Below are 21355 nucleotides of genomic sequence, written 5' to 3'. Positions count from 1 at the left end.
AGTAACTGGCACAGCCTGAGAGCAAAGTCTGAATTAGCTACTAGTTATGTCATGGCACCTGTACACATACAAGTATTCCTACTGGCACAGCTGAAGATTACTAAAAAAGGTCCTTGGATTTTCTGGCACACTTTTTGTTGATGCGGCTGCTGTGCAATTTTGTCACACGCGACTGTTTGTGTCCCTATTGTTTGTATTGGTTTCTATTTTTGTCACACATCTCTATTGTTTGTATTGAATTCTGTTCTGTCATGCGAATCTCTTTCAGGTGTGACAACGGAAGCGGCTTCCATGCACGCACCACAGCTTTAAAGACCGATCATCACTTCCTTTCGTCTTGTGAAAACGTCCAGGAGATTTGCGGGATTACTGTAGAATGGCACTGCTTTGCTTCAACGCTACGTTTACCAGAAACATTCATTTGAGACATCTGAAGGTTAAAGAAACAAAAAATTTTAATCAAAGCCATTAGCTGAAAAAAAAAAAAAAAAAAAAAAAAAAAGCAGCTTTGGGAGGGGAGAAAAGTGGTACTCAAATTTATTTTACAAAAAGGATAAAACTGAACATAAAAACTTTAAAAGTCTATTTACATCAGCAACATTGCCCATGAAAAATTTTTAAAAGTCTGTACAGAAAGTGCATTCAGGAACTGGGCTGATGTGGAATTAATTCTTTTTCAGGAGAGGTGCAGCAAGTTCCTTGATAAACGTTGAGTTGAGCTCTTTGACTGTGCTGATCTTCAGGAGTTTGCTGCTCGAGTATTTGTTCTTCACAGCCTGAAAGAACCAATGCATGTTCTTAAAACTCCACAGAATTAGTGCAGATCGAGTGGATAAGATAAGATAGACCTGGAATATTAGGACCACCACCTTCAAAAGTGTGTGGGGGCCTCTTTGACCAAATATATACCAAGCAATTAGAACGGCCTCCTCTCCAGAAGTGAAAGGACTTTAAAAATGTGGTTAATTGGGGGGTTGCGAGTGCCCCAGACATTCTCACTGCATATAAAATTCGTTTTGTATACCAAATTCCAAAATGTGCCCAATTCTACTTCAATCTCTTACTTTAAAAGGTAGGACTCATTTATAGGTTAGGTGGGGGTGTGGGTGCGTTGATCCACAGTAAGCAGTGCAAGGATCAAGTTAAAATTTGTGGTCAACACTACCCAGAAAATGTACCACCTCTACAGGTAATAAGGACAATGCAGACCACCAAGAATTATAAAAATCAAAATATTTAAACCAAGAACTGTCAAAAATGGCAATCCTTGAAAATAAACTGACATTTAAAGTCAAATCAAGCAACAATTTCTACTTGCCATTCTTAAGCTGACATCTTTTATATAAAACAAATGAACAATTAGAACAGTTCAAAAATTCTACTCCAAGCACGTCAGATGAATCAGAATGCAATGCAGCACAGCAAAGTGCCCATAGACAGACAGCCTGGTGTACATCATGTCAAAAAGAGAAGTGGATTTATTCTGCAATAGCGGTTTTTTTTGGTGGGGGTTAGAACAATGCCTTAGTCCTTCAGTTCAGGTCTACAGATTTGTAGCATCTCCCCCTAAACTGCCACTAGCACACCAATCTAAAATGGTCCACAGCGTCCCTGTTGCATTGAACCCCACACCCCCCTTTCATTAGAGTTTGGTTACATTGTCTACAAGGATAAACACTTCTGCTTACCACATATTTTGTCAGGCCTTCATTTACTTTGACCACATTTTTGGCCATGTGCTGTATAATGGGCTCTAGATGCTCCGTGGAATAGCCGGTATGGCACACCTGCACTGGCGACTGTAAGAGAAGATCAACAAAAGCATTACTAGCTAAACCAGGCCAGCACAAAATTTCCACTCACGCCAACACAACCTTAAGTTGGCCTGTACTAGGCAAATTGTAAATTCCACCGCCCCCTAAGTGAGGAGCAACGCAGCTTCTGTGCCATGGAAAGATTAGAAGGAAAACTGACACCACATACAGATCAAGGAGCAACAAATTAGATTTTGCCAAGTGTCCTGAAGAGACAGCGGAACCACAACATGTCAAAAATGCACTTACCCATGTGCTACCATCCAGAAGTTTTTGGGACAAACACAACCCAGCAGCTGCAATTTCAGACGGATGATAATGGGCCATCACATAATCCAGCAAAGTAAGTTCCATGAGGTATTTGGCAAGGGTATGCTTTTTGGAATCCACCTTTTAAAAAAAATAAAAAATTATACAACTTCAATTGACCCTGGACACTTGAATTAAAAACTTGAGCTAATGGAACACCAGAGGACACAGTAAACACTAGCCTTAACTTAGAGGAAAGATCCAGTTTGATTTAAGACTTTCCTGCATGTTGAAATATACTGGAGATGACACATCCACAAAAGACCCAACCCTGCGTAACGTGGCACAACTACTGTTGAAGTATTTTTGTTGCTCCACCAGGGGTCCAATCACCGGACGTGGTCATAAAATGACAGTTGCATTTATAGGCTAACCAGGGATTAAAAAAAAAGCATGAATGTTGTTAGCGTCTCTCTCACAATTACGGCATTTCCTGGAAGTTAGACCGAGAAGGTATAGGAATAATTTAGGATCAAATTTTCATATTCCCAGCTAGAAAGAACCTCTGGAAAGGGAGACACGTTGTTCAAGGGTCTATTTTTTGAACCCTGCCTTGGAACCAGTTTTGAATTGTGAAACCTGATCTTCAATTTTTTGTACATTTAATGATTGCATGTACAGGAAAGCTATCTTCTTTGCAGTGGGGAGAGGATTAGTGGATAGGATGGACTTTGGGATTTAGAATCACAGATATGGAAGCCAGGAGAAAAACCCAAACTGCTTTGTACATTTCTCTCATTACAGATGCATTGTTTAACGCCAATGCTTTACAGGTCCCATTTAGGTCAAAGCTTTGAAGCATTGAGATTACCAAAATAGGGTTAAACGTAAAAGTCAATTTCCACATCTCAGCGAAGCACATTTCTGTACCACTTTAGTGTGACACAGACTACCAGCTAAATTACAGATATGTAGATTTTATACACCAGATGTATAATAATTTGACCCTACGGTGTTTCCTACGGTCTCCAGTCTCCTCTGCATGAAAAACTCAACTCACAGCAGCCACTATGTAAAAGGACACTTTGGTGGTGAACAAATCAGGAAAAAAAATGGTGGATGCATACAGGTGGTTTTGAAATACGTTACAGCTCCACTAATCTTTAACCTATACAAAAAAACTGTCCCAAAATAAGTCCTTACATGGCCAGCCTTTGAGGCCCGTCTGAGAAAGTGTGGTGGAAGAGGGCGACCCAATTCAAAGTTTAGAACTTGGAGGATCAAGATTTCCATTTCATACACTTGAGCTTTAGAGAAGGTGTCATCAGTTATGTATACAAAGTCTCCGACTCCTGGGGGATAGATTTCTTCATACTTTGATGCAATGAACATAGCAGTCACACCAACCAACTGCAGCCTCTTACGAGAGACCGGCTGAATCTAGAAAGACCAAAAAAAAAAAAAAAAGTTAATAAAACATGGCAGCCTGTGCCGCTTCAGGGTTAGCTGGTGTGAAACCAACCTGCAGAAACCGATCCAGTATAGAAACTGTCAGATAGAGGGTTTCTTGTAGAAGCTGAAACCTTGAATGGACCTGAATCAGCCAGTCCAGCAAAATTGCTCGCATACGCTCATTGATTTCCTGACCCTCAAGAAACCTAGGGCGAACAGACTGCTGCAGCTTTAAGGAGAGAGGGGGAATTTAAAAAAAATAAAATAAAATACAGACTTGAGATTTTGTTAAAATGCAACATTAGTAAAAAGCTGTACCTCAAGTTGCCTTAAATACTGGTAGATATCCTTCACATATTCAGAACAAAGCTGAGGGTTTTCTGCATCGTCAACATCAATGTCATGTATATTCAGCAAAGCACACGAGAAAGCCTGGCAGAGCTCTTCCTCAGGGTTTTTTCTTGATGTCTACAATACATGAAACAGTTACCAGTTAAAAATGTCAAGGCACAGAATTGATACCCCAGCAAGGAATACTTGTGCCTAAAAATTACATATGGACACATGACAATTTACAGTAGTTTGAGACTTTTAGGATAGGCAGTCTTAAAGATACAAGAAAAATTCTAAAACAAGTCCGCTTTGATAAGTGTTTGGGGAAGGGGAGAGAACACACCCCCACATTTATATTTTAATACCAACTAGCTAACGGAATCCCCCCCCCCCCCCCAACAATTCGAATGATAAACTGATCATGACAATTTACTGCTTTACTTGCTTATGATCTGTCAAATTGGACAGAGGGTCTTCAGTAATGGCAAGGAGAGGACTCAACTTACAGGGACAATATTTTTTGTTGCAGCCGCCCTCTCCCTTACAGTTAGATTTACTGTGGGCTTGGTTGTTGCTGCCACAGGAGGTCCCTTCATGACAGATGCTTTAAAGCTCTCCGTTTTCTAAGAGTGGGAGGGAAAGAAGAAAAAAAAAGTTAACACGCAAGTTAAAATTCAGGCAAGTCAAATATTGTGCACCAGCAAAAGGAAACCCTATTCTGCTGTCATACTGACCTTCACCAGCCCTCCTTTGACACCAGCCCAGTTGGAGAGTTCACCCAAAACAGCTCTTTTCATTTCTCCTTGAGACTTCAACTTTGGACCAACCATGTTTTCAACATCCCGGACATTCTGTTGAATAGAAAGGCAGTTGCTTCTATAGAGCTTTAGTATAAGTCAAATATGCACAAATTAAAAAATAAAACCCTGTAAAGCAGCAGGTTGAAATTACCTAGAACAAAAGTGTTTTGTTTTATATATTATTAGGTATACACATACACTACTACTAACCAGATGAACATCAAAAATAGACAAACCACATGGAACGAACACGTTTATCACTTGATATATGAAATCAGTTTACGAGTCCACAGTAAAACCGTGCTAAGATTTGTAACAATTTGTACCACTAAGTCTGGTTAGGCAACTGAATAAGAAACACTGCATAATTGGGTGAAAAGTTCCGGCGACTCTTCTCATTGTTGGGGCAAGAGATTAACAGACCAAAAGGCCATGTGCACAATAGAAATATCACTACAGACTGAACTTCATCATAACGAAAGAAAGTTTAATATTCTTACTGAAACAGATTTAAAATGCAAAAAAAATGTCCAGCTACTGCAGAAAAGCAAATACTAGCCAGGATCAGTGAAGAGATATGAAAAAATCCATTCCGAGGGGCAGTACTGAAGGAGTTGTGCCATTCATTCTTTTGATGTGTGTATATTCCGAGTTGTCTAGACAGTCCTAGCTTGTGGGCGCTTAAGTCACTCCTATAAATGAATGCTAACACACAAAAAAACCTACACCTGTCCATTCTTCAAGTATCGCCTATGATGTTCATTATATACGGCAGACTGAGTACAGTGATCCCTCGCTATATCGCGCTTCGCGGCTTCACTCTATCGCGGATTTTATATGTAAGCATATTTAAATATATATTGCGGATTTTTTGCTGCTTCGCGGATTTCTGAGGACAATGGGTCTTTTAATTTCTGGTACATGCTTCCTCAGTTGGTTTGCCCAGTTGATTTCATACAAGGGATGCTATTGGCAGATGGCTGAGAAGCTACCCAACTTACTTTTCTCGGTCTCTCTTGCGCTGACTTTCTCTGATCCTGATGTAGGGGGTGTGAGCAGGGGGGCTGTTTGCACACCTAGACAATACGGACGCTCGTCTAAAAATGCTGAAAGATTATCTTCACGTTGCTACCTTCTGTGTGCAGCTGCTTCGTGAAGCGACATGCTGCATGGTGCTTCACATACTTAAAAGCTCAAAGGGCACCTATTGATTTTTCAGTTTCTCTCTCTCTCTCCTCCTGACGGAGGGGGTGTGAGCTGCCGCCTTCAACAGCTTTGTACCGGCGGTGCTTCGCATACTTAAAAGTCAAACAGCCCTATTGATTTGTTTGCTTTCCTCTGTCTTTATGACAGTCTCTCTCTCCTGACGCGCATTCCTTTGAAAAGGAAGATATGTTTGCATTCTTTTAATTGTGAGACAGAACTGTCATCTCTGTCTTGTCATGGAGCACAATTTAAACTTTTGAAAAAGAGACAAATGTTTGTTTGCAGTGTTTGAATAACGTTCCTGTCTCTCTACAACCTCCTGTGTTTCTGCGCAAATCTGTGACCCAAGCATGACAATATAAAAATAACCATATAAACATATGGTTTCTACTTCGCGGATTTTCTTATTTCGCGGGTGGCTCTGGAACGCAACCCCCGCGATGGAGGAGGGATTACTGTATTGTACTTGCCAAAGTGCTGAACCCAAGAAATTTGACACTTGTGGGTCCATATATTACATTCCAGTCTCTACTGGACTACTGTTGCTTGAATTTCTGTGTTACTAAAAAGGCACCAAGTACAGAAACACTAATTGCATTTATTAATTCTCATTAGGCACAATGCGGTGTGCCAAATAAATCAGCAGCAAGGAAGGGTCCCAAAATTTTTTTTACCTGTGTCGAAGTTGCTGTAATAATCCTTATTTGATTAAACTGTACAAATTTGATTTATAGCTTCCTTGTTAAACTGCATGTTGATGTTATTCTGTTTTCTCTGAAGCTCATTGTGGAAAGGCAGTCCCGAAGGGGCTGGGGCTTACGTATTACTTTCTAAGTGGTTTTCATTGTCAAATCAACTAAGCATTTAACCTTCATTCACATCCATGTACACTACATATACAGGAATTGTAAAACAAACTTGGGCTTTAAAAAAAAAAAAAAAAAAAAAAAACAAAACACCATCCATCCCACTAGTGTTTTTAGTACTGATCCAAGTTGAATTTAGGATTGATCAGCTTTCATTTAAAAAAAAAAAATTGATATCGAATCTTAGTCTTAAGATCAATCTTGTAGCAATTAAGCAGGGCAGAGATTCACATCTAGAGTTTTGCTTATCTTCATTTTTCACATCCAGTCCAGTCGAGTCGATGTCCCAATACACTCATTAAGGCTTTCTATGGGAAGAAGCACTTTATTATGAGTAACCCTCACCACAGGATGCAGAAAGGGGCAGAGATGGAGGTCAGGGGGGCACACATCTAACTATGCAAACACAGATAACATTACATGGGCTTTTGCACTTACCTATGCACAGTATGTACAGACCCCTCTGAACTCTGCTATGTCAACACCAGGCCCCCACCTAGAGCACTACCAGCCCTAACTTAGGACAACCGAGCACCAGATTCTAACTGATGTCTTGCAAGCACACTGGATGCCAGTCACACAGCAATCTCACTGCATACACAGTATGCACAGCTACCAAGATAGCTGGCTATTGTTCCAAAAACCTTTCTAGCATTCCCAGTGCATGACTGCAATCAATCCCAAGTTTGTGTGTTGGCAAGTCCAATAAATGTTGCTTCTTTTTAAGCGTGCGGCTAACTGTACTACTACAGTAAAAAAAAAAAAAAAAGTTTCCAAATGCACCTCATCTGGCTGACCTGTGATCCCAAAATGAGCATGTATGGAAAGCATGTCGACATGAATTACATAAACTGGACAGATTTACACTCCATGAGCAAATGTGGATATTGTCACGCTTGGGTCACAGATTTGCACAGGAACACAGGAGATTGTAGAAACAGGAACACATATTATATAAAAAAAAGGCATGCGTTTGAATAAAGGTTTAAACCGACTCCTTGACAAGACAGTTGACAGTTCCGTCTTACAATTTAAAAGAATGCAAATATATCTTCCTCATCAAAAGTGTGTACGTCAGGAGCAAGGAAGGTCAGAGAGAGAGAGCGAGAGAGAGAAGCAAAATCAGAAACTGACAGGTGCCGTTTGGACTTTTAAGTCTGCGAAGTACCAAGCGGATCACGCAATAGATCAGCCACAAGTAAGCCCAGCAAGCAAGGGAGCAATGACTTTCAGTGTCTTTTTTTTTTTTTTTTAAATATAAAACACCTGTTGGGGTGCGATCAGCCCCCAGCTCACCGAGCTTTATTCACATTTTCGTGAATCAAGCAACATTCCAAACCTGGCTCAAACAAGCGTGACAGGGCATCAGCATGTTCAGAGTCGGGTCGATGCCTCACTGTAAAACTAAGGTGGCAAACCCAAAAACCATCTCATAAGACAAGAGTTTGTTTCCTTCCGACAGTATAACCATTGAAGTGGAGCATGATCGGTCACTAATGTGAAATTTCGACCCCATAAATAACGAAGCGCTTCCACAGCCCATTTTACTGCCAAGCATTCTTTTTCAATGGTTGAATAATTACGCTCCCTAGGAAGCAATTTCCAACTCAAAAATGTGATATGGTGCTCTTCCCAACAAAAACCTGAGACAGGACAACGCCTACACCAAATGCATTTGCGTCTATCTGTAGAACAAAATCCTTGGAGAAGCCGGGATTCTACAGAACTGGACAAGATGACAAAGCAGTTTTCAAATCACAAAAGGCACGTTCACAAATGTCTGTCCATACAACAGGGCGATTTTTCCTGCCTCTAGCAAGATCTGAAAGAGGTGCCGCTCTATTTGCAAAATCAGGGATGAATCTTCTGTAATAACCTGCAAGCCCCAGAAAGGCATGTACTCGTTTCTGGATGTGGATAAGCAAGCATCTCTTCCACTTTTCTGAATTGAGGTCGGAGTAAACCCCTGCCCATAGAGTAGCCCAGATAATGAGTCTCAGACATACCCAATTTACATTTCTTGGGGTTAGCCGTCAAACCAGCCGGTCTTCACCTTTCAAGGATGGAGACGTTCTAAAAGTGTTTGCCAATCATTACTGAAAATCACGACATCGAGATACGCCCCGGAATACTCGGAATGAGGACGCAAGCTCTGGTCCATCATATGCTGGAAAGTTAGAGGTGCGCCATCAAGACCAAATGGGAGTCTAGTAAATTCAAAAAGTCCGTCAGGGGTCGCAAATGCTGTTTTTTCGCAACTGTCAGCCTCAAATGGCACCTGCCAGTAACCTTTCGTGAGATCCAGAGTAGAGATATAGGAGGCCTGACCCAGTTTTTTCAACATTTCGTCAACACGGGGCATTGAATAAGCATCAAATTTTGGTACTTTATTCAAGTGCCTGAAATACAGTGGTGTGAAAAACTATTTGCCCCCTTCCTGATTTCTTATTCTTTTGCATGTTTGTCACACAAAATGTTTCTGATCAAACACATTTAACCATTAGTCAAATATAACACAAGTAAACACAAAATGCAGTTTTTAAATGATGGTTTTTATTATGTAGGGAGAAAAAAAATCCAAACCTACATGGCCCTGTGTGAAAAAGTAATTGCCCCCTTGTTAAAAAATAACCTAACTGTGGTGTATCACACCTGAGTTCAATTTCCGTAGCCACCCCCAGGCCTGATTACTGCCACACCTGTTTCAATCAAGAAATCACTTAAATAGGAGCTGCCTGACACAGAGAAGTAGACCAAAAGCACCTCAAAAGCTAGACATCATGACAAGATCCAAAGAAATTCAGGAACAAATGAGAACAGAAGTAATTGAGATCTATCAGTCTGGTAAAGGTTATAAAGCCATTTCTAAAGCTTTGGGACTCCAGCGAACCACAGTGAGAGCCATTATCCACAAATGGCAAAAAAATGGAACAGTGGTGAACCTTCCCAGGAGTGGCCGGCCGACCAAAATTACCCCAAGAGCGCAGAGACGACTCATCCGAGAGGTCACAAAAGACCCCAGGACAACGTCTAAAGAACTGCAGGCCTCACTTGCCTCAATTAAGGTCAGTGTTCACGACTCCACCATAAGAAAGAGACTGGGCAAAAACGGCCTGCATGGCAGATTTCCAAGACGCAAACCACCGTTAAGCAAAAAGAACATTAGGGCTCGTCTCAATTTTGCTGAGAAACATCTCAATGATTGCCAAGACTTTTGGGAAAATACCTTGTGGACTGATGAGACAAAAGTTGAACTTTTTGGAAGGCAAATGTCCCGTTACATCTGGCGTAAAAGGAACACAGCATTTCAGAAAAAGAACATCATACCAACAGTAAAATATGGTGGTGGTAGTGTGATGGTCTGGGGTTGTTTTGCTGCTTCAGGACCTGGAAGGCTTGCTGTGATAGATGGAACCATGAATTCTACTGTCTACCAAAAAATCCTGAAGGAGAATGTCCGGCCATCTGTTCGTCAACTCAAGCTGAAGCAATCTTGGGTGCTGCAACAGGACAATGACCCAAAACACACCAGCAAATCCACCTCTGAATGGCTGAAGAAAAACAAAATGAAGACTTTGGAGTGGCCTAGTCAAAGTCCTGACCTGAATCCAATTGAGATGCTATGGCATGACCTTAAAAAGGCGGTTCATGCTAGAAAACCCTCAAATAAAGCTGAATTACAACAATTTTGCAAAGATGAGTGGGCCAAAATTCCTCCAGAGCGCTGTAAAAGACTCATTGCAAGTTATCGCAAACGCTTGACTGCAGTTATTGCTGCTAAGGGTGGCCCAACCAGTTATTAGGTTCAGGGGGCAATTACTTTTTCACACAGGGCCATGTAAGTTTGGATTTTTTTTTCTCCCTAAATAATAAAAAACACCATTTACAAACTGCATTTTGTGTTTACTTGTGTTATATTTGACTAATGGTTAAATGTGTTTGATGATCAGAAACATGTTGTGTGACAAACATGCAAAAGAATAAGAAATCAGGAAGGGGGCAAATAGTTTTTCACACCACTGTAGATACAGAAGCGAACCAAGCCATCTTGTTTTGGGACTAATACGACCGGACTACACCAGTCACTTTTACTTTCGCGAATTACACACAATGCCAGCATCTTTTTGACTTCCTCGCATACAATATTCCATCGTGCTCCCGGAATCCGACATGGGCGCATCTGCACCCTAACACCAGGTTCAGTAGTGATTTTATGTTCTGCAAGATTAGTCACGCCTGGCAAGTCTGAAACCACATCAGTGTTCCATTCAAAGATAACAGTCTTTTGCAATTCAGTCAAATCGTCACCAATTGCAACATCAGTCTGAGAGACTTTTGGTACCACTTGTCACACTTGGGTCACAGATTTGCACAGAAACACATGATTGTAGAGACATGAACTTTATTCAAACACCACAATATGTGCAGTATCAAAATATTATCACACCCATTTGTTAACATGGAATTTCAGTACAAAGACAAACAGTGCCTGTTCACATTTAAACTAAACATGTATGGTGGGTGAAAGCCACAATATACATGCTGCTCCTCAAGTTAAATTTACAAATCAAGATTGAAATACTGATTTAGGAAACAAAACCTTGTACTTGAACACCAGACACATCTTTAAATAAATAAATAAAAGTTCTTTACAAATCCTACTTAAGCAGATTGATATTAAAACTCCAAAAATCAGATGAGGCATTAACATTTTTCAAATGCCAGAAATGTTTTCCAGCACACAAACAGCAATCCTATCACTCCACACCCAAGTTTAAATTGCTACAATAAAATTTTAAATTGCAGCTCTGAAAGATAACTTTCCATCAATACACACATTTCAGTTTGCAATCACAAAACACACATTGAATTTCAAGTTAGAACTGCTGGTAAAAAAACAATACTAAAAGCAAAACCTCCATGCACATGATAAAATGTAATGAATTAAATTACAAGTTATCAAACTAAAAAGTGATGTATACAGTAGGGATAGGCACATTTTTTAATGGGGTTGGAAAGGAGAAGATGCATTTCATCATTTCTCTGGGGGCAGGTGACAGGATTCAGATGAAGCTAAAAACAGCAAGAAGACTTCAGTTCTGCTTTCACCCAAAATGCTTTAAAACAACATCCAAGGAATACACTTCTACTTGGTAGAGAAGTTCATTTGGACAGCAGCACTCTGCTTCCATTCCTCATTTGGAGCGGTTGGAAGCAAACACAGACCACTAGATTTAGAATGCAACTGTGAATTTCCCATCGGGATTAATAAAGTATCTATCTATCTATCTATCTTAGGCAGTTCAATCAATACTCTAAACCCCACTTTCACTACAGGCACTCTGCACTTCTACCTTGCTATATACCACCACATGCAGAACCAGAGCACATTTCCCTAGTGCAGTGGGTCCCAAACTCAGTCCTGGGAACCCACTGTTGGCTACAGGTTTTTGTTCCAAACAGATTCATAATCGGTGATAATCGAGTTAATTAGCTGGTCTTTTTTATGCTTATTCTGCACTCAGAAAAAACAGTATGGTTTTTACATTGACATTTAGAAATACTATATTTTTTTCTAAAGCTATAAATGCTTAACTCTCGTGTTCCTATTTTCCCCTTTTCTGGAGTAGTTTGCTCCTTTCATTTAACCCCATGTGACAACTAGCATAGCAGACACCTAGGATGATGAAAGCTGCAATGACTTCAGTGTCAGACCCACTAATTAGTAAATCATCAATTAAATAACCAGAACACCTGGAAAAGCACAAAAATTAGACTGAACACACTTAATGACTTATGCGGTTTTTTTTTTTTGGTTTTTTAAATGGGGAATATGTAGTTATTTTAATAAATGTCTACCAAACTTAGTAATTTCAACATTGACTCCAAAACACACAAACTGGGAAATAACTCAATTAGGCTAAGAGTCCAATGAAAAACGGAAGTTGGTTGGAACAAAAACCTGCAGCCACAGTGGGTCCCCAGTACTGAGTTTGGGAACCGCCGTTCTGGAGGATTCAAACATTTTCAGAATATTAAAAAAACACCCTTATGGGTCACCAGTTATGAAGGAGTTACATCTCTCAGTGATCAATCAGTTTTTATGCAAGGTGGAACTTGGGAAATCTGCAAAAATGGACAACACTTTTACACAGAAACTAAACAATTATCAGTGAAGCATTACTATACATTAAATCACAAATACATGTGGTTCATCCTTTAAAGTCTGTATAGCTCAATCTTATTCTCACACAGCTTAAGTTTTTGATGACACTGTACCTCATGGACTTAGAAATGGCATAATTATAGCACAAAAATGCACAACAGATGACCGGTTCCTCGATAGACGTCATACAAACACGGGGTTAGATCTCGTGGCCTTCCTGGGGTTGGCTTGATTTGTGCCACTGGATACCTACAGTGACATGTGCACAAGAAAGACTGAAAACAGTGACAAAGCGAATACTGCACTAGGCCTCTGCATTAATGACAGCTGCGATCAATTCATCTGCTTCAAACCTACTTTGCTTTGTAAGTAGATGAGTGTTGCTAGATAATGAACTGAATTTCAGGGTTAAGTTACCTTTTGGATTTAATCCTCATTTCTGTGTGCGACTGCTATGTGACAAGATCACTAGAACACAAGACCTGCTCATATTAGCAAATTATGACATACATTTTCCAAGTGTTTAATGGTGAAGGAAAAAAAATGATTGGAAGACTGAAAATGCTCTTTGAAATACACTATGACAGTAAAGGTGTATGTTTAATAGGACTGGACTTAAAGCTGTGCATGTGAGGTTCTAAAGTGCAACTTGTGAAGCAGCACTGGCTGAAGGAATCAACATTTACTTTCAACATGGCAAACAGGCCAAATCCTTTTGCTTAACAGTTCCTTTGTATAATAACCATAAAACAAAACTAAAATCTACAACTAAGAAATTAATAGTAAAAGGCATCCCATATTACTGTCAAAAAAAATGTTACCCTGTTAGATAACTTAATTTACAAAGGACTCTTATGACCGTTCTATAATATGTGCACAGCAGGTTTAAACAGATCTGTCCAAAATCAATGGGGGGTTTGGGATTAGTCTGTTTTAATGTCAGATCATGTGCTGGAAGACTCCATATTCATAAAAGCAGTCCAAAAAAGTACCCTTCAGAACTAACCTGCCTTCATAAACTTGAAATGTTCCATCCCTTTTAAATAAGCTGGATGAACAGTTGCCAGACAAGTTCTGGTACTGAGGGATTTTGGGTACTACGGAGAACCTGATTAAACTTATTTTAGACACTATTTTAATACCATTTAGGTTTGATCTGATACAATAAAAAGGCATGAGGGGGACTGGAAATTTTTGTGAATGAGCAATGGTTTAAAAAAAATAAATAAATAAAATAAAGCCCATAAAACTAAAACTGGTGTCCAGACATTGAAATACTGACAATCCACGTTCCTGCCTACGGAGATAACCAAGAAGGATGATGCAACTCGGCTCTGCAATAGATATAACCCACTCTGTTACTGACACGCCAATGAGGAATCATCTGCCCTACAATTAAATATCAATCAGTATGTTCCATTTGTCCGGAGGGTTACGTCAGGAAGGGCATCCGGTGTAATTTTTGCCAAATCAATATGTGGACAACAATACAAAATTTCCATACCGGATTGGTCAAGCCCCAGGTTAACAACGACCGCCACCAGTACTGTTAGCCAATAGGGTCCTGGCAGAAATTGGGCTACTGTTGGCCGAAAGAAGGAGGGACATGTTCGGAGGCAGGAGGTGGATTCAAATTGTTCTATCATGGTGTGGATGGGAGGAGAAATTGGGTAGGAGTTATTCTGAAGGAACAGTATGTCAAGAGTGTTTTGGAGGTGAAAAAAAAAAAAGTATCAGGCAGAGTAATGATTATGAAGCTGGAAATTGGAGGTGTGATGAATGTTAGTGCATATGCACCACAAGTTGGGTGTGCAATGAGTGAGAAAGAAGATTTTTGGAGCGAGTTGGATGAAGTGATGAACAGTGTACCCAAGGGACAGAAAGTGGTGACTGGAGCGGATTTCAATGGGCATGTTAATGAAGGGATCAGTGGAGACGAGGATGTGATGGGTAGGTATGGTGTCAAGGAGAGGAATGAAGAAGGTCAGAGGATAGTGGATTTTGCCAAAAGGACGGAGATGGCTGTGGTGAATTCGTATTTTAAGAAGAGGGAGGAACATAAGGTTATGTGCAAGAGTGGAGGAAGATGCACACAGGTAGATTACATCCTATGCAGAAGAGTCAATCTGAAGGAGATTGACGACTGCAAAGTGGTGGCAAGGGAAAGTGTAGTTAAGCAGTATAGGATGGGGGTCTGTAGGATGACGTTGGAGATCAAGAAGAGGAAGAGAGTGAGGGAAGAGCAAAGGATCAAATGGTGGAAGTTGAAAAAGGAAAACTGCAAGGTTGAGATTAGGGAGGAGGTGAGACAGGCACTGAGTGGCACTGAAGAGTTACCATACAGCTGGAAAACTACAGCAGATGTAGTAAGGGTAACCGCAAGAAGGGTGCTTGGCATGACATCTGAAAAGAGGAAGGAGGAAAAGGAAACCTGGTGGTGGAATGAGGAAATACAGGAGAGTATACAGAGGAAGAGGATGGTAAAGAAGAAGTGGGATAGTCAGAGAGATGCAGAAAGTAGACAAGAGTACAAGGAGATAAGGCGCAAGGTGACGAGAGAGGTGGCGAAGGCTAAAGAACAGGCAAATGACGAGTTGTACGAGAGGTTGGACACTAAGGAGGGAGAAAAGGACATCTACCGATTGGCTAGACAGAGGGACCAAGCTGGGAAAGATGTGCAGCAGGTTAGGGTGATAAAGGATAAAGATGGAAACATACTCGCAAGCGAGGAGAGTGTGTTGAGCAGATGGAAAGAGTACTTTGAGAGGCTGATGAATGAAGAGCACGAGAGAGATGAGGTTGGATGATGTGGAGACAGTGAATCAGGAAGTGCAACAGATTAGCAAGGAGGAAGTAAGGACAGCTATGAAGAGGATGAAGAAAAGAAAAGCCGTTGGTCCAGATGACATACCTGTGGAAGCATGGAGGTGTTTGGTTAAAAACTCCACTGCCATCTCTCCCAGATTGTTTAATGGAATCTTAGAAAGTGAGAGGATGCCTGAGGAGTGGAGAAGAAGTGTACTGGTGCCGATATTTAATAAAGGGGATGTGCAGGACTGCAGTAACTGCAGGAGAATAAAATTGATGAGCCACAGCATGAAGTTATGGGAAAGTAGTGGAAGCTAGGTTAAAGAAGTGAGGTGATGATTAGTGAGCAGCAGTATGGTTTAATGCCAAGAAAGAGCACCACAGATGTTATGCTTGCTCGGAGGATGTCGATAGAGAAGTTTAGAGAAGGCCAGAAGGAGTTGCATTGTGTCTTTGTGGACCTGGAGAAAGCATATGATAGGGTGCTTTGAGAGGAGCTGTGGTATTGTATGAGGAAGAAGTCGGGAGTGGCAGAGAAGTACAGGATATGTACGAGGGAAGTGTGACAGTGGTGAGGTCTGCGGTAGGAGCGACAGATGCATTCAACGTGGAGGTGGGATTACATTAGGGATCAGCTCTGAGTCTTTTCTTATTTGCAATGGTGATGGACAGGCTGACAGACGAGATTAGACAGGAGTCCCAGTGGAATATGATGTTTGCCGAGGACATTGTGATCTGTAGCGATAGTAGGGAGCAGGTTGGAGAAAACCCTGGAGAGGTGGAGATATACTCTAGAGGGGAGAGGAATGAAGGTCAGTCAGAACAAGACAGAATGCATGTGTGTGAATGAGAGGGAGGTCAGTGGAATGGTGAGGATGAAGGGAGTAGAGTTGGCAAAGGTAGAGGAGTTTAAATACTTGGGATCAACAGTACAGAGTAATGGGGATTGTGGAAGAGAGGTGAAGGAGAGTGCAGGCAGGGTGGAACGGGTGGAGAAAAGTGTCGAGTAATTTGGGACAGATGGGTATCAACAAGAGTGAAAGGGAAGGTCTACAGGACGCTAGTGAGCCAAGCTGTGTTATATGGGTTGGAGATGGTGGCACCGACCAGAAAGCAGGAGACAGAGCTGGAGGTGGCAGAGTTAAAGATGCTAAGATCGGCATTGGGTGTGATGAGGATGGATAGGATTAGAAATGAGGACGTTAGAGGGTCAGCTCAAGTTGGACGGTTGGGAGACAAAGTCAGAGAGGCGAGATTACGTTGGATTGGACATGTGCAGAGGAGATGCTGGGTATACTGGGAGAAGGATGCTAAGGATAGAGCTGCCAGGGAAGAGGAAGAGAGGAAGGCCTAAGAAGGTTTATGGATGTGGTGAGAGAGGACATGAAGGTGATGGGTGTAATAGAACAAGATGCAGAGGACAACGATATGGAAGAAGATGATCCACTGTGGCAACCCCTAATAGGAGCAGCCGAAAGAAGCATGTTCCATTTGTCCACACAAGCTGGATCTGTTCTATTTAAAAAGGTTCATCAGACCCCATCTTACTGTTGCCTATAAGTAGGGGCTCTTATCCACGCCAGAAATTCTTATACTTGTTTGGAGGTGTTTAATATTTATATAATTTTGTTGAGCTTTTGGAACCCAGCATCTCACTACAATTTGCAATGTACGTATAAATGCAACTGAAAATTTAATAAGTGAGGAACTCTTACATTAAATCATTCCTTTGACAAAGACACACCACACCTAAATTACGCCCAACTACTTGTAGTTTGAACTAGGGGATTAAACAAATGCTTGCTGTATATAGGAGGCTTGCTTTCAACCGATCAGCCCCTTCTATCAGTGCAGTCCACATTCTCCCACACACACACAGTGCTAGGGTGTTGTACCGTGTTAGCCATTGTGAATGTAGAGAAAAGCCAAGCAAAATGACACCTTTTATTGGCTAACTAAAAAGATTACAATATGCAAGCTTTCGAGCCAACTCCGGCCCCTTCTTCAGGCAAGATGTAATCCTACACAAAATATTGCAGTATTTTAAACAACAGTCAAGTAAATCAGTCACATAAAGGACAACAGTTATCGGACTCTTTTCATGGTGTGATGAAATTTGACAGATGGGCACAAAGTAATGACATCTATAATGGAGCTGTGGCCACCTTTTTATATAAACCTCCATTCCCTAACTGTCAGTGCAATAACAGGCTTTGAATTTCACTTTAAGGATCAAAAGGTTTTAGTTATAAAAAGAGAAAAAAAAAAATTGGGTGGTGGGGCTTTATCCATAGCAACTTACAACATTTGCATCAATTGCTCCCATTTTTGACACGGCGGCGCAGTGGGTAGCGCAGCATGGGGACCTGGGTTCACTTCCCGGGTCCTCCCTGTGTGGAGTTTGCATGTTCCCCCCGTGTCTGCGTGGGTTTCCTCCCACAGTCCAAAGACATGCCAGTTAGGTGCATTGGCGATCCTAAATTGTCCCTAGTGTGTGCTTGGTGTGTGCCCTGCGGTGGGCCAGCACCCCACCCGGGATTTGTTCCTGCCTTGTGCCCTGTGTTGGCTGGTATTGGCTCCAGGAGACCTAAACCCCCGCCCTCGGTATTAGGATATAGTGGGTTGGAAAAATGACTGACTCCCATTTCTTTTGAATGTCCAACTGGAGCACAGGCAGGCGAAAGGGACTTGCTCATGGTTATTACATTGACCAAAAAAAAAAAAAAAAAATGTTCAGCGATTTTATATTGTTGATTTGTTGTCCAATTGCTGTATTGATTATAACCTCTGAATGCAAGATATTAGTTTATACATCTTTTCACTGGTGGCAATCAACTTTATACACCTGTCCTATTATACTTGCTGAACAAACAGGCCCTAATGTTACTCGATTATGTTGACCTCGTTTGTAAGTCGCTTTGGATAAAAGCATCAGCCAAGAAAATAAATGAAAATGTACACAGTGAATTGCAAGATTTGAACCCACAACTTCAAGGTGTGAAGTCCAAAGCCTTAACTACCATGCCACACTGGCTCCACATTTGTAAGACACAAGGGGAGGTCTGGTCTGCATGCTGGGCCCTCCTGTAACTCGACGGCAGTAATAAAAAGATCGTCTTAACTTCCCCGTATAATTTAATGCAATTGTTCAAGGTCTTTCACGTTAAATAGTCCCTGTTAATGCAGTCATCTGTAGTTTTGCTCCAGTGAAGGAACACAAGGTTCCACCTAAAGTACACCGAGGCCTAAAATTTCAGAACTATCAGTTTGTCCTCATTACATTGCAATAGTGATGCTTACAGCGTCAATCTATATTCCCCATCATTATAAAAACACGAAATGAAGGCTATTTTCTTTAGGGTCTCCTCGACTTATGTAAAACCACAATCGCGGATTTAACTAAATGGGTTTGTTTAAACGGCGTCTTCCCCCTAGAAACCCATGGATACAACATTACTCGCCAAATACAAACGCCTCCGTAAAATAAACGCACACAATGAAAGGTTACAGTATATTTTTAGTTCCTTAAAAAAAAAAATCAAGCGTTTGAAAAGAGATACTTGAACTGGACTTGTTACAAAAGACGAGGTAATGCAGACTATTTTCTAGAAAAAAAATACCAAAACATCAGAAGGAAAGCTTCAGATGTGAATATGCACAAAGCGGCTTCAATGGATTTTAAACCCCCCCCAAACTACTCCCCCATTAGTCTACATTGGGCCACTCAACACGTCTCCGCACCAGCACAGTATGGTGGAAATGTCGTTAATCGGAGAAACGTGAAAGTACTTACAGCGGCACGGGTCGCCAGAGTCATTCTCCTCCAAATTCAATGCCGTCGCCGAAGGGAAAAAAAGACAAAACACACCAAATGTCCTACGTGTAAACAGAAAATCCGAAAATAAGTAGAACAGCTGACAGCACCACATTCAAATAATGCTACTCGTGTTCTCATTGGGCGGCGCGTCATCGCCAGTGCTATCCAATTGGAGGGAAGAGGGCACAGAAAACGCATCCGCTAGGTAACGTAGATTCAATTATTCTCTGGAATGTTTTTTTTTACGAATGGTAGCACTAACATGTTTGTAAATGAAAACGAACGCCTAGAGGTAACTGTTTTTAAATTAAAAAATATGTTTAATAAACAATAACCGCGCGTCAAATATCTCGCGAGTTTTCAAGTAACGTGCGGCTGCGTGATGAAGAAATGCATGCTGGTCTTTAAAGTGTTTTTCGGGAAGAGGGCGCCCACGTGACGTTACTTCGCGCACGTAACAAAGCTGCTTGCTGTTTACTTCACCGGTGCTTCGATCGTACCAGAGTCGTTTTCAGTGTTAAGCAACGTACACTAAGTAGAATTTGTACATTAATGTTAGACTCTGCACAGTAAATACGCAACGACGCCGTAGACAGGCAGATGACACTTTACATATGGGAAGTCAAAATATATAATAATAATTTATGGTAATGCCATGACTTTGTAATCCAAAGCAATGCATACACTCGGGTCAAATAGATACAGTTGTGCTTGAAAGTTTGTGAACCCATTAGAATTTTCTATATTTCTACATAAATATGACCTAAAACATCATCAGATTTTCACTCAAGTCCTAAAAATAGATAAAGAGAGACCAGTTAAAAATGAGACAAAAATATTACACTTGGTCATTTATTTATTTAGGAAAATGATCGAATATTACATGTTTGTGAGTGGCAAAAGTATGTGAACCTCTAGGATTAGCAGTTAGTTTGAAGGTGAAATTAAAGTCAGGTGTTTTCAATCAATGGGATGACAATCAGGTGTGAGTGGGCACCCTGTGTTATTTAAAGAACAGGGATCTATCAAAGTCTGCTCTTCACAACACATGTTTGTGGAAGTGTGTCATGGCACAAACAAAGGAGATTTCTGAGGACCTCAGAAAAAGAGTTGTTGATGCTCATCTGACTGGAAAAGGTTACAAAACCATCTCTAAAGAGTTTGGACTCCACCAATCCACAGTCAGACAGATTGTGTACAAATGGAGGAAATTCAAGACCATTGTTACCCTCCCCAGGAGTGGTTGACCAACAAAGATCACTCCAAGAGCAAGGAGTGTAATAGTCGGCGAAGTCACAAAGGACCCCAGGGTAACTTCTAAGCAACTGAAGGCCTCTCTCACATTGGCTAATGTTCATGTTCATGAGTCCACCATCAGGAGAACACTGAACAACAATGGTGTGCATGGCAGGGTTTCAAGGAGAAAACCACTGCTCTCCAAAAAAAAACATTGCTGCTCGTCTGCAGTTTGCTAAAGATCACGTGGACAAACCAGAAGGCTATTGGAAGAATGTTTTGTTGACGGACGAGACCAAAATAGAACTTTTTGGTTTAAATGAAAAGCATTATGTTTGGAGAAAGGAAAACACTGCATTCCAGCATAAGAACAATATCCCATCTGTGAAACATGGTGACAGTATCATGGTTTGGGCCTGTTTTGCTGCATCTGGGCCAGGACGGTTTGCCTTCATTGATGGAACAATGAATTCCGAATTATATCAGAGAATTCTAAAGGAAAATGTCAGGACATCTGTCCATGAACTGAATCTCAAGAGAAGGTGGGTCATGCAGCAAGAAAACGACCCTAAGCACACAAGTCGTTCTACCAAAGAATGGTTAAGGAA

At 41.1% G+C, this 21355-nt stretch overlaps 1 protein-coding gene across 1 annotated transcript; it reads right to left on the bottom strand.

The window, feature by feature from the left end:
* Positions 1-498: 498 nt before the first annotated feature.
* ccnb2 (cyclin B2) lies at positions 499-19630 on the bottom strand. Its single transcript, XM_028823381.2, has 9 exons — positions 19488-19630; positions 4583-4699; positions 4355-4471; positions 3834-3983; positions 3586-3744; positions 3267-3503; positions 2064-2204; positions 1689-1799; positions 499-776 (listed from the first exon to the last, which is right to left on the bottom strand). Exons 1-9 carry the CDS (start codon positions 19509-19511, stop codon positions 666-668), a joined length of 1167 nt encoding a protein of 388 aa, XP_028679214.1. The 5' UTR covers positions 19512-19630; the 3' UTR covers positions 499-665.
* Positions 19631-21355: the final 1725 nt, after the last annotated feature.

This window comes from Erpetoichthys calabaricus, chromosome 17 (genome assembly GCF_900747795.2).
Source record: "Erpetoichthys calabaricus chromosome 17, fErpCal1.3, whole genome shotgun sequence".
NCBI lineage: Eukaryota > Metazoa > Chordata > Cladistia > Polypteriformes > Polypteridae > Erpetoichthys > Erpetoichthys calabaricus.
This window is presented reverse-complemented; position numbering and strand designations above follow the sequence as displayed.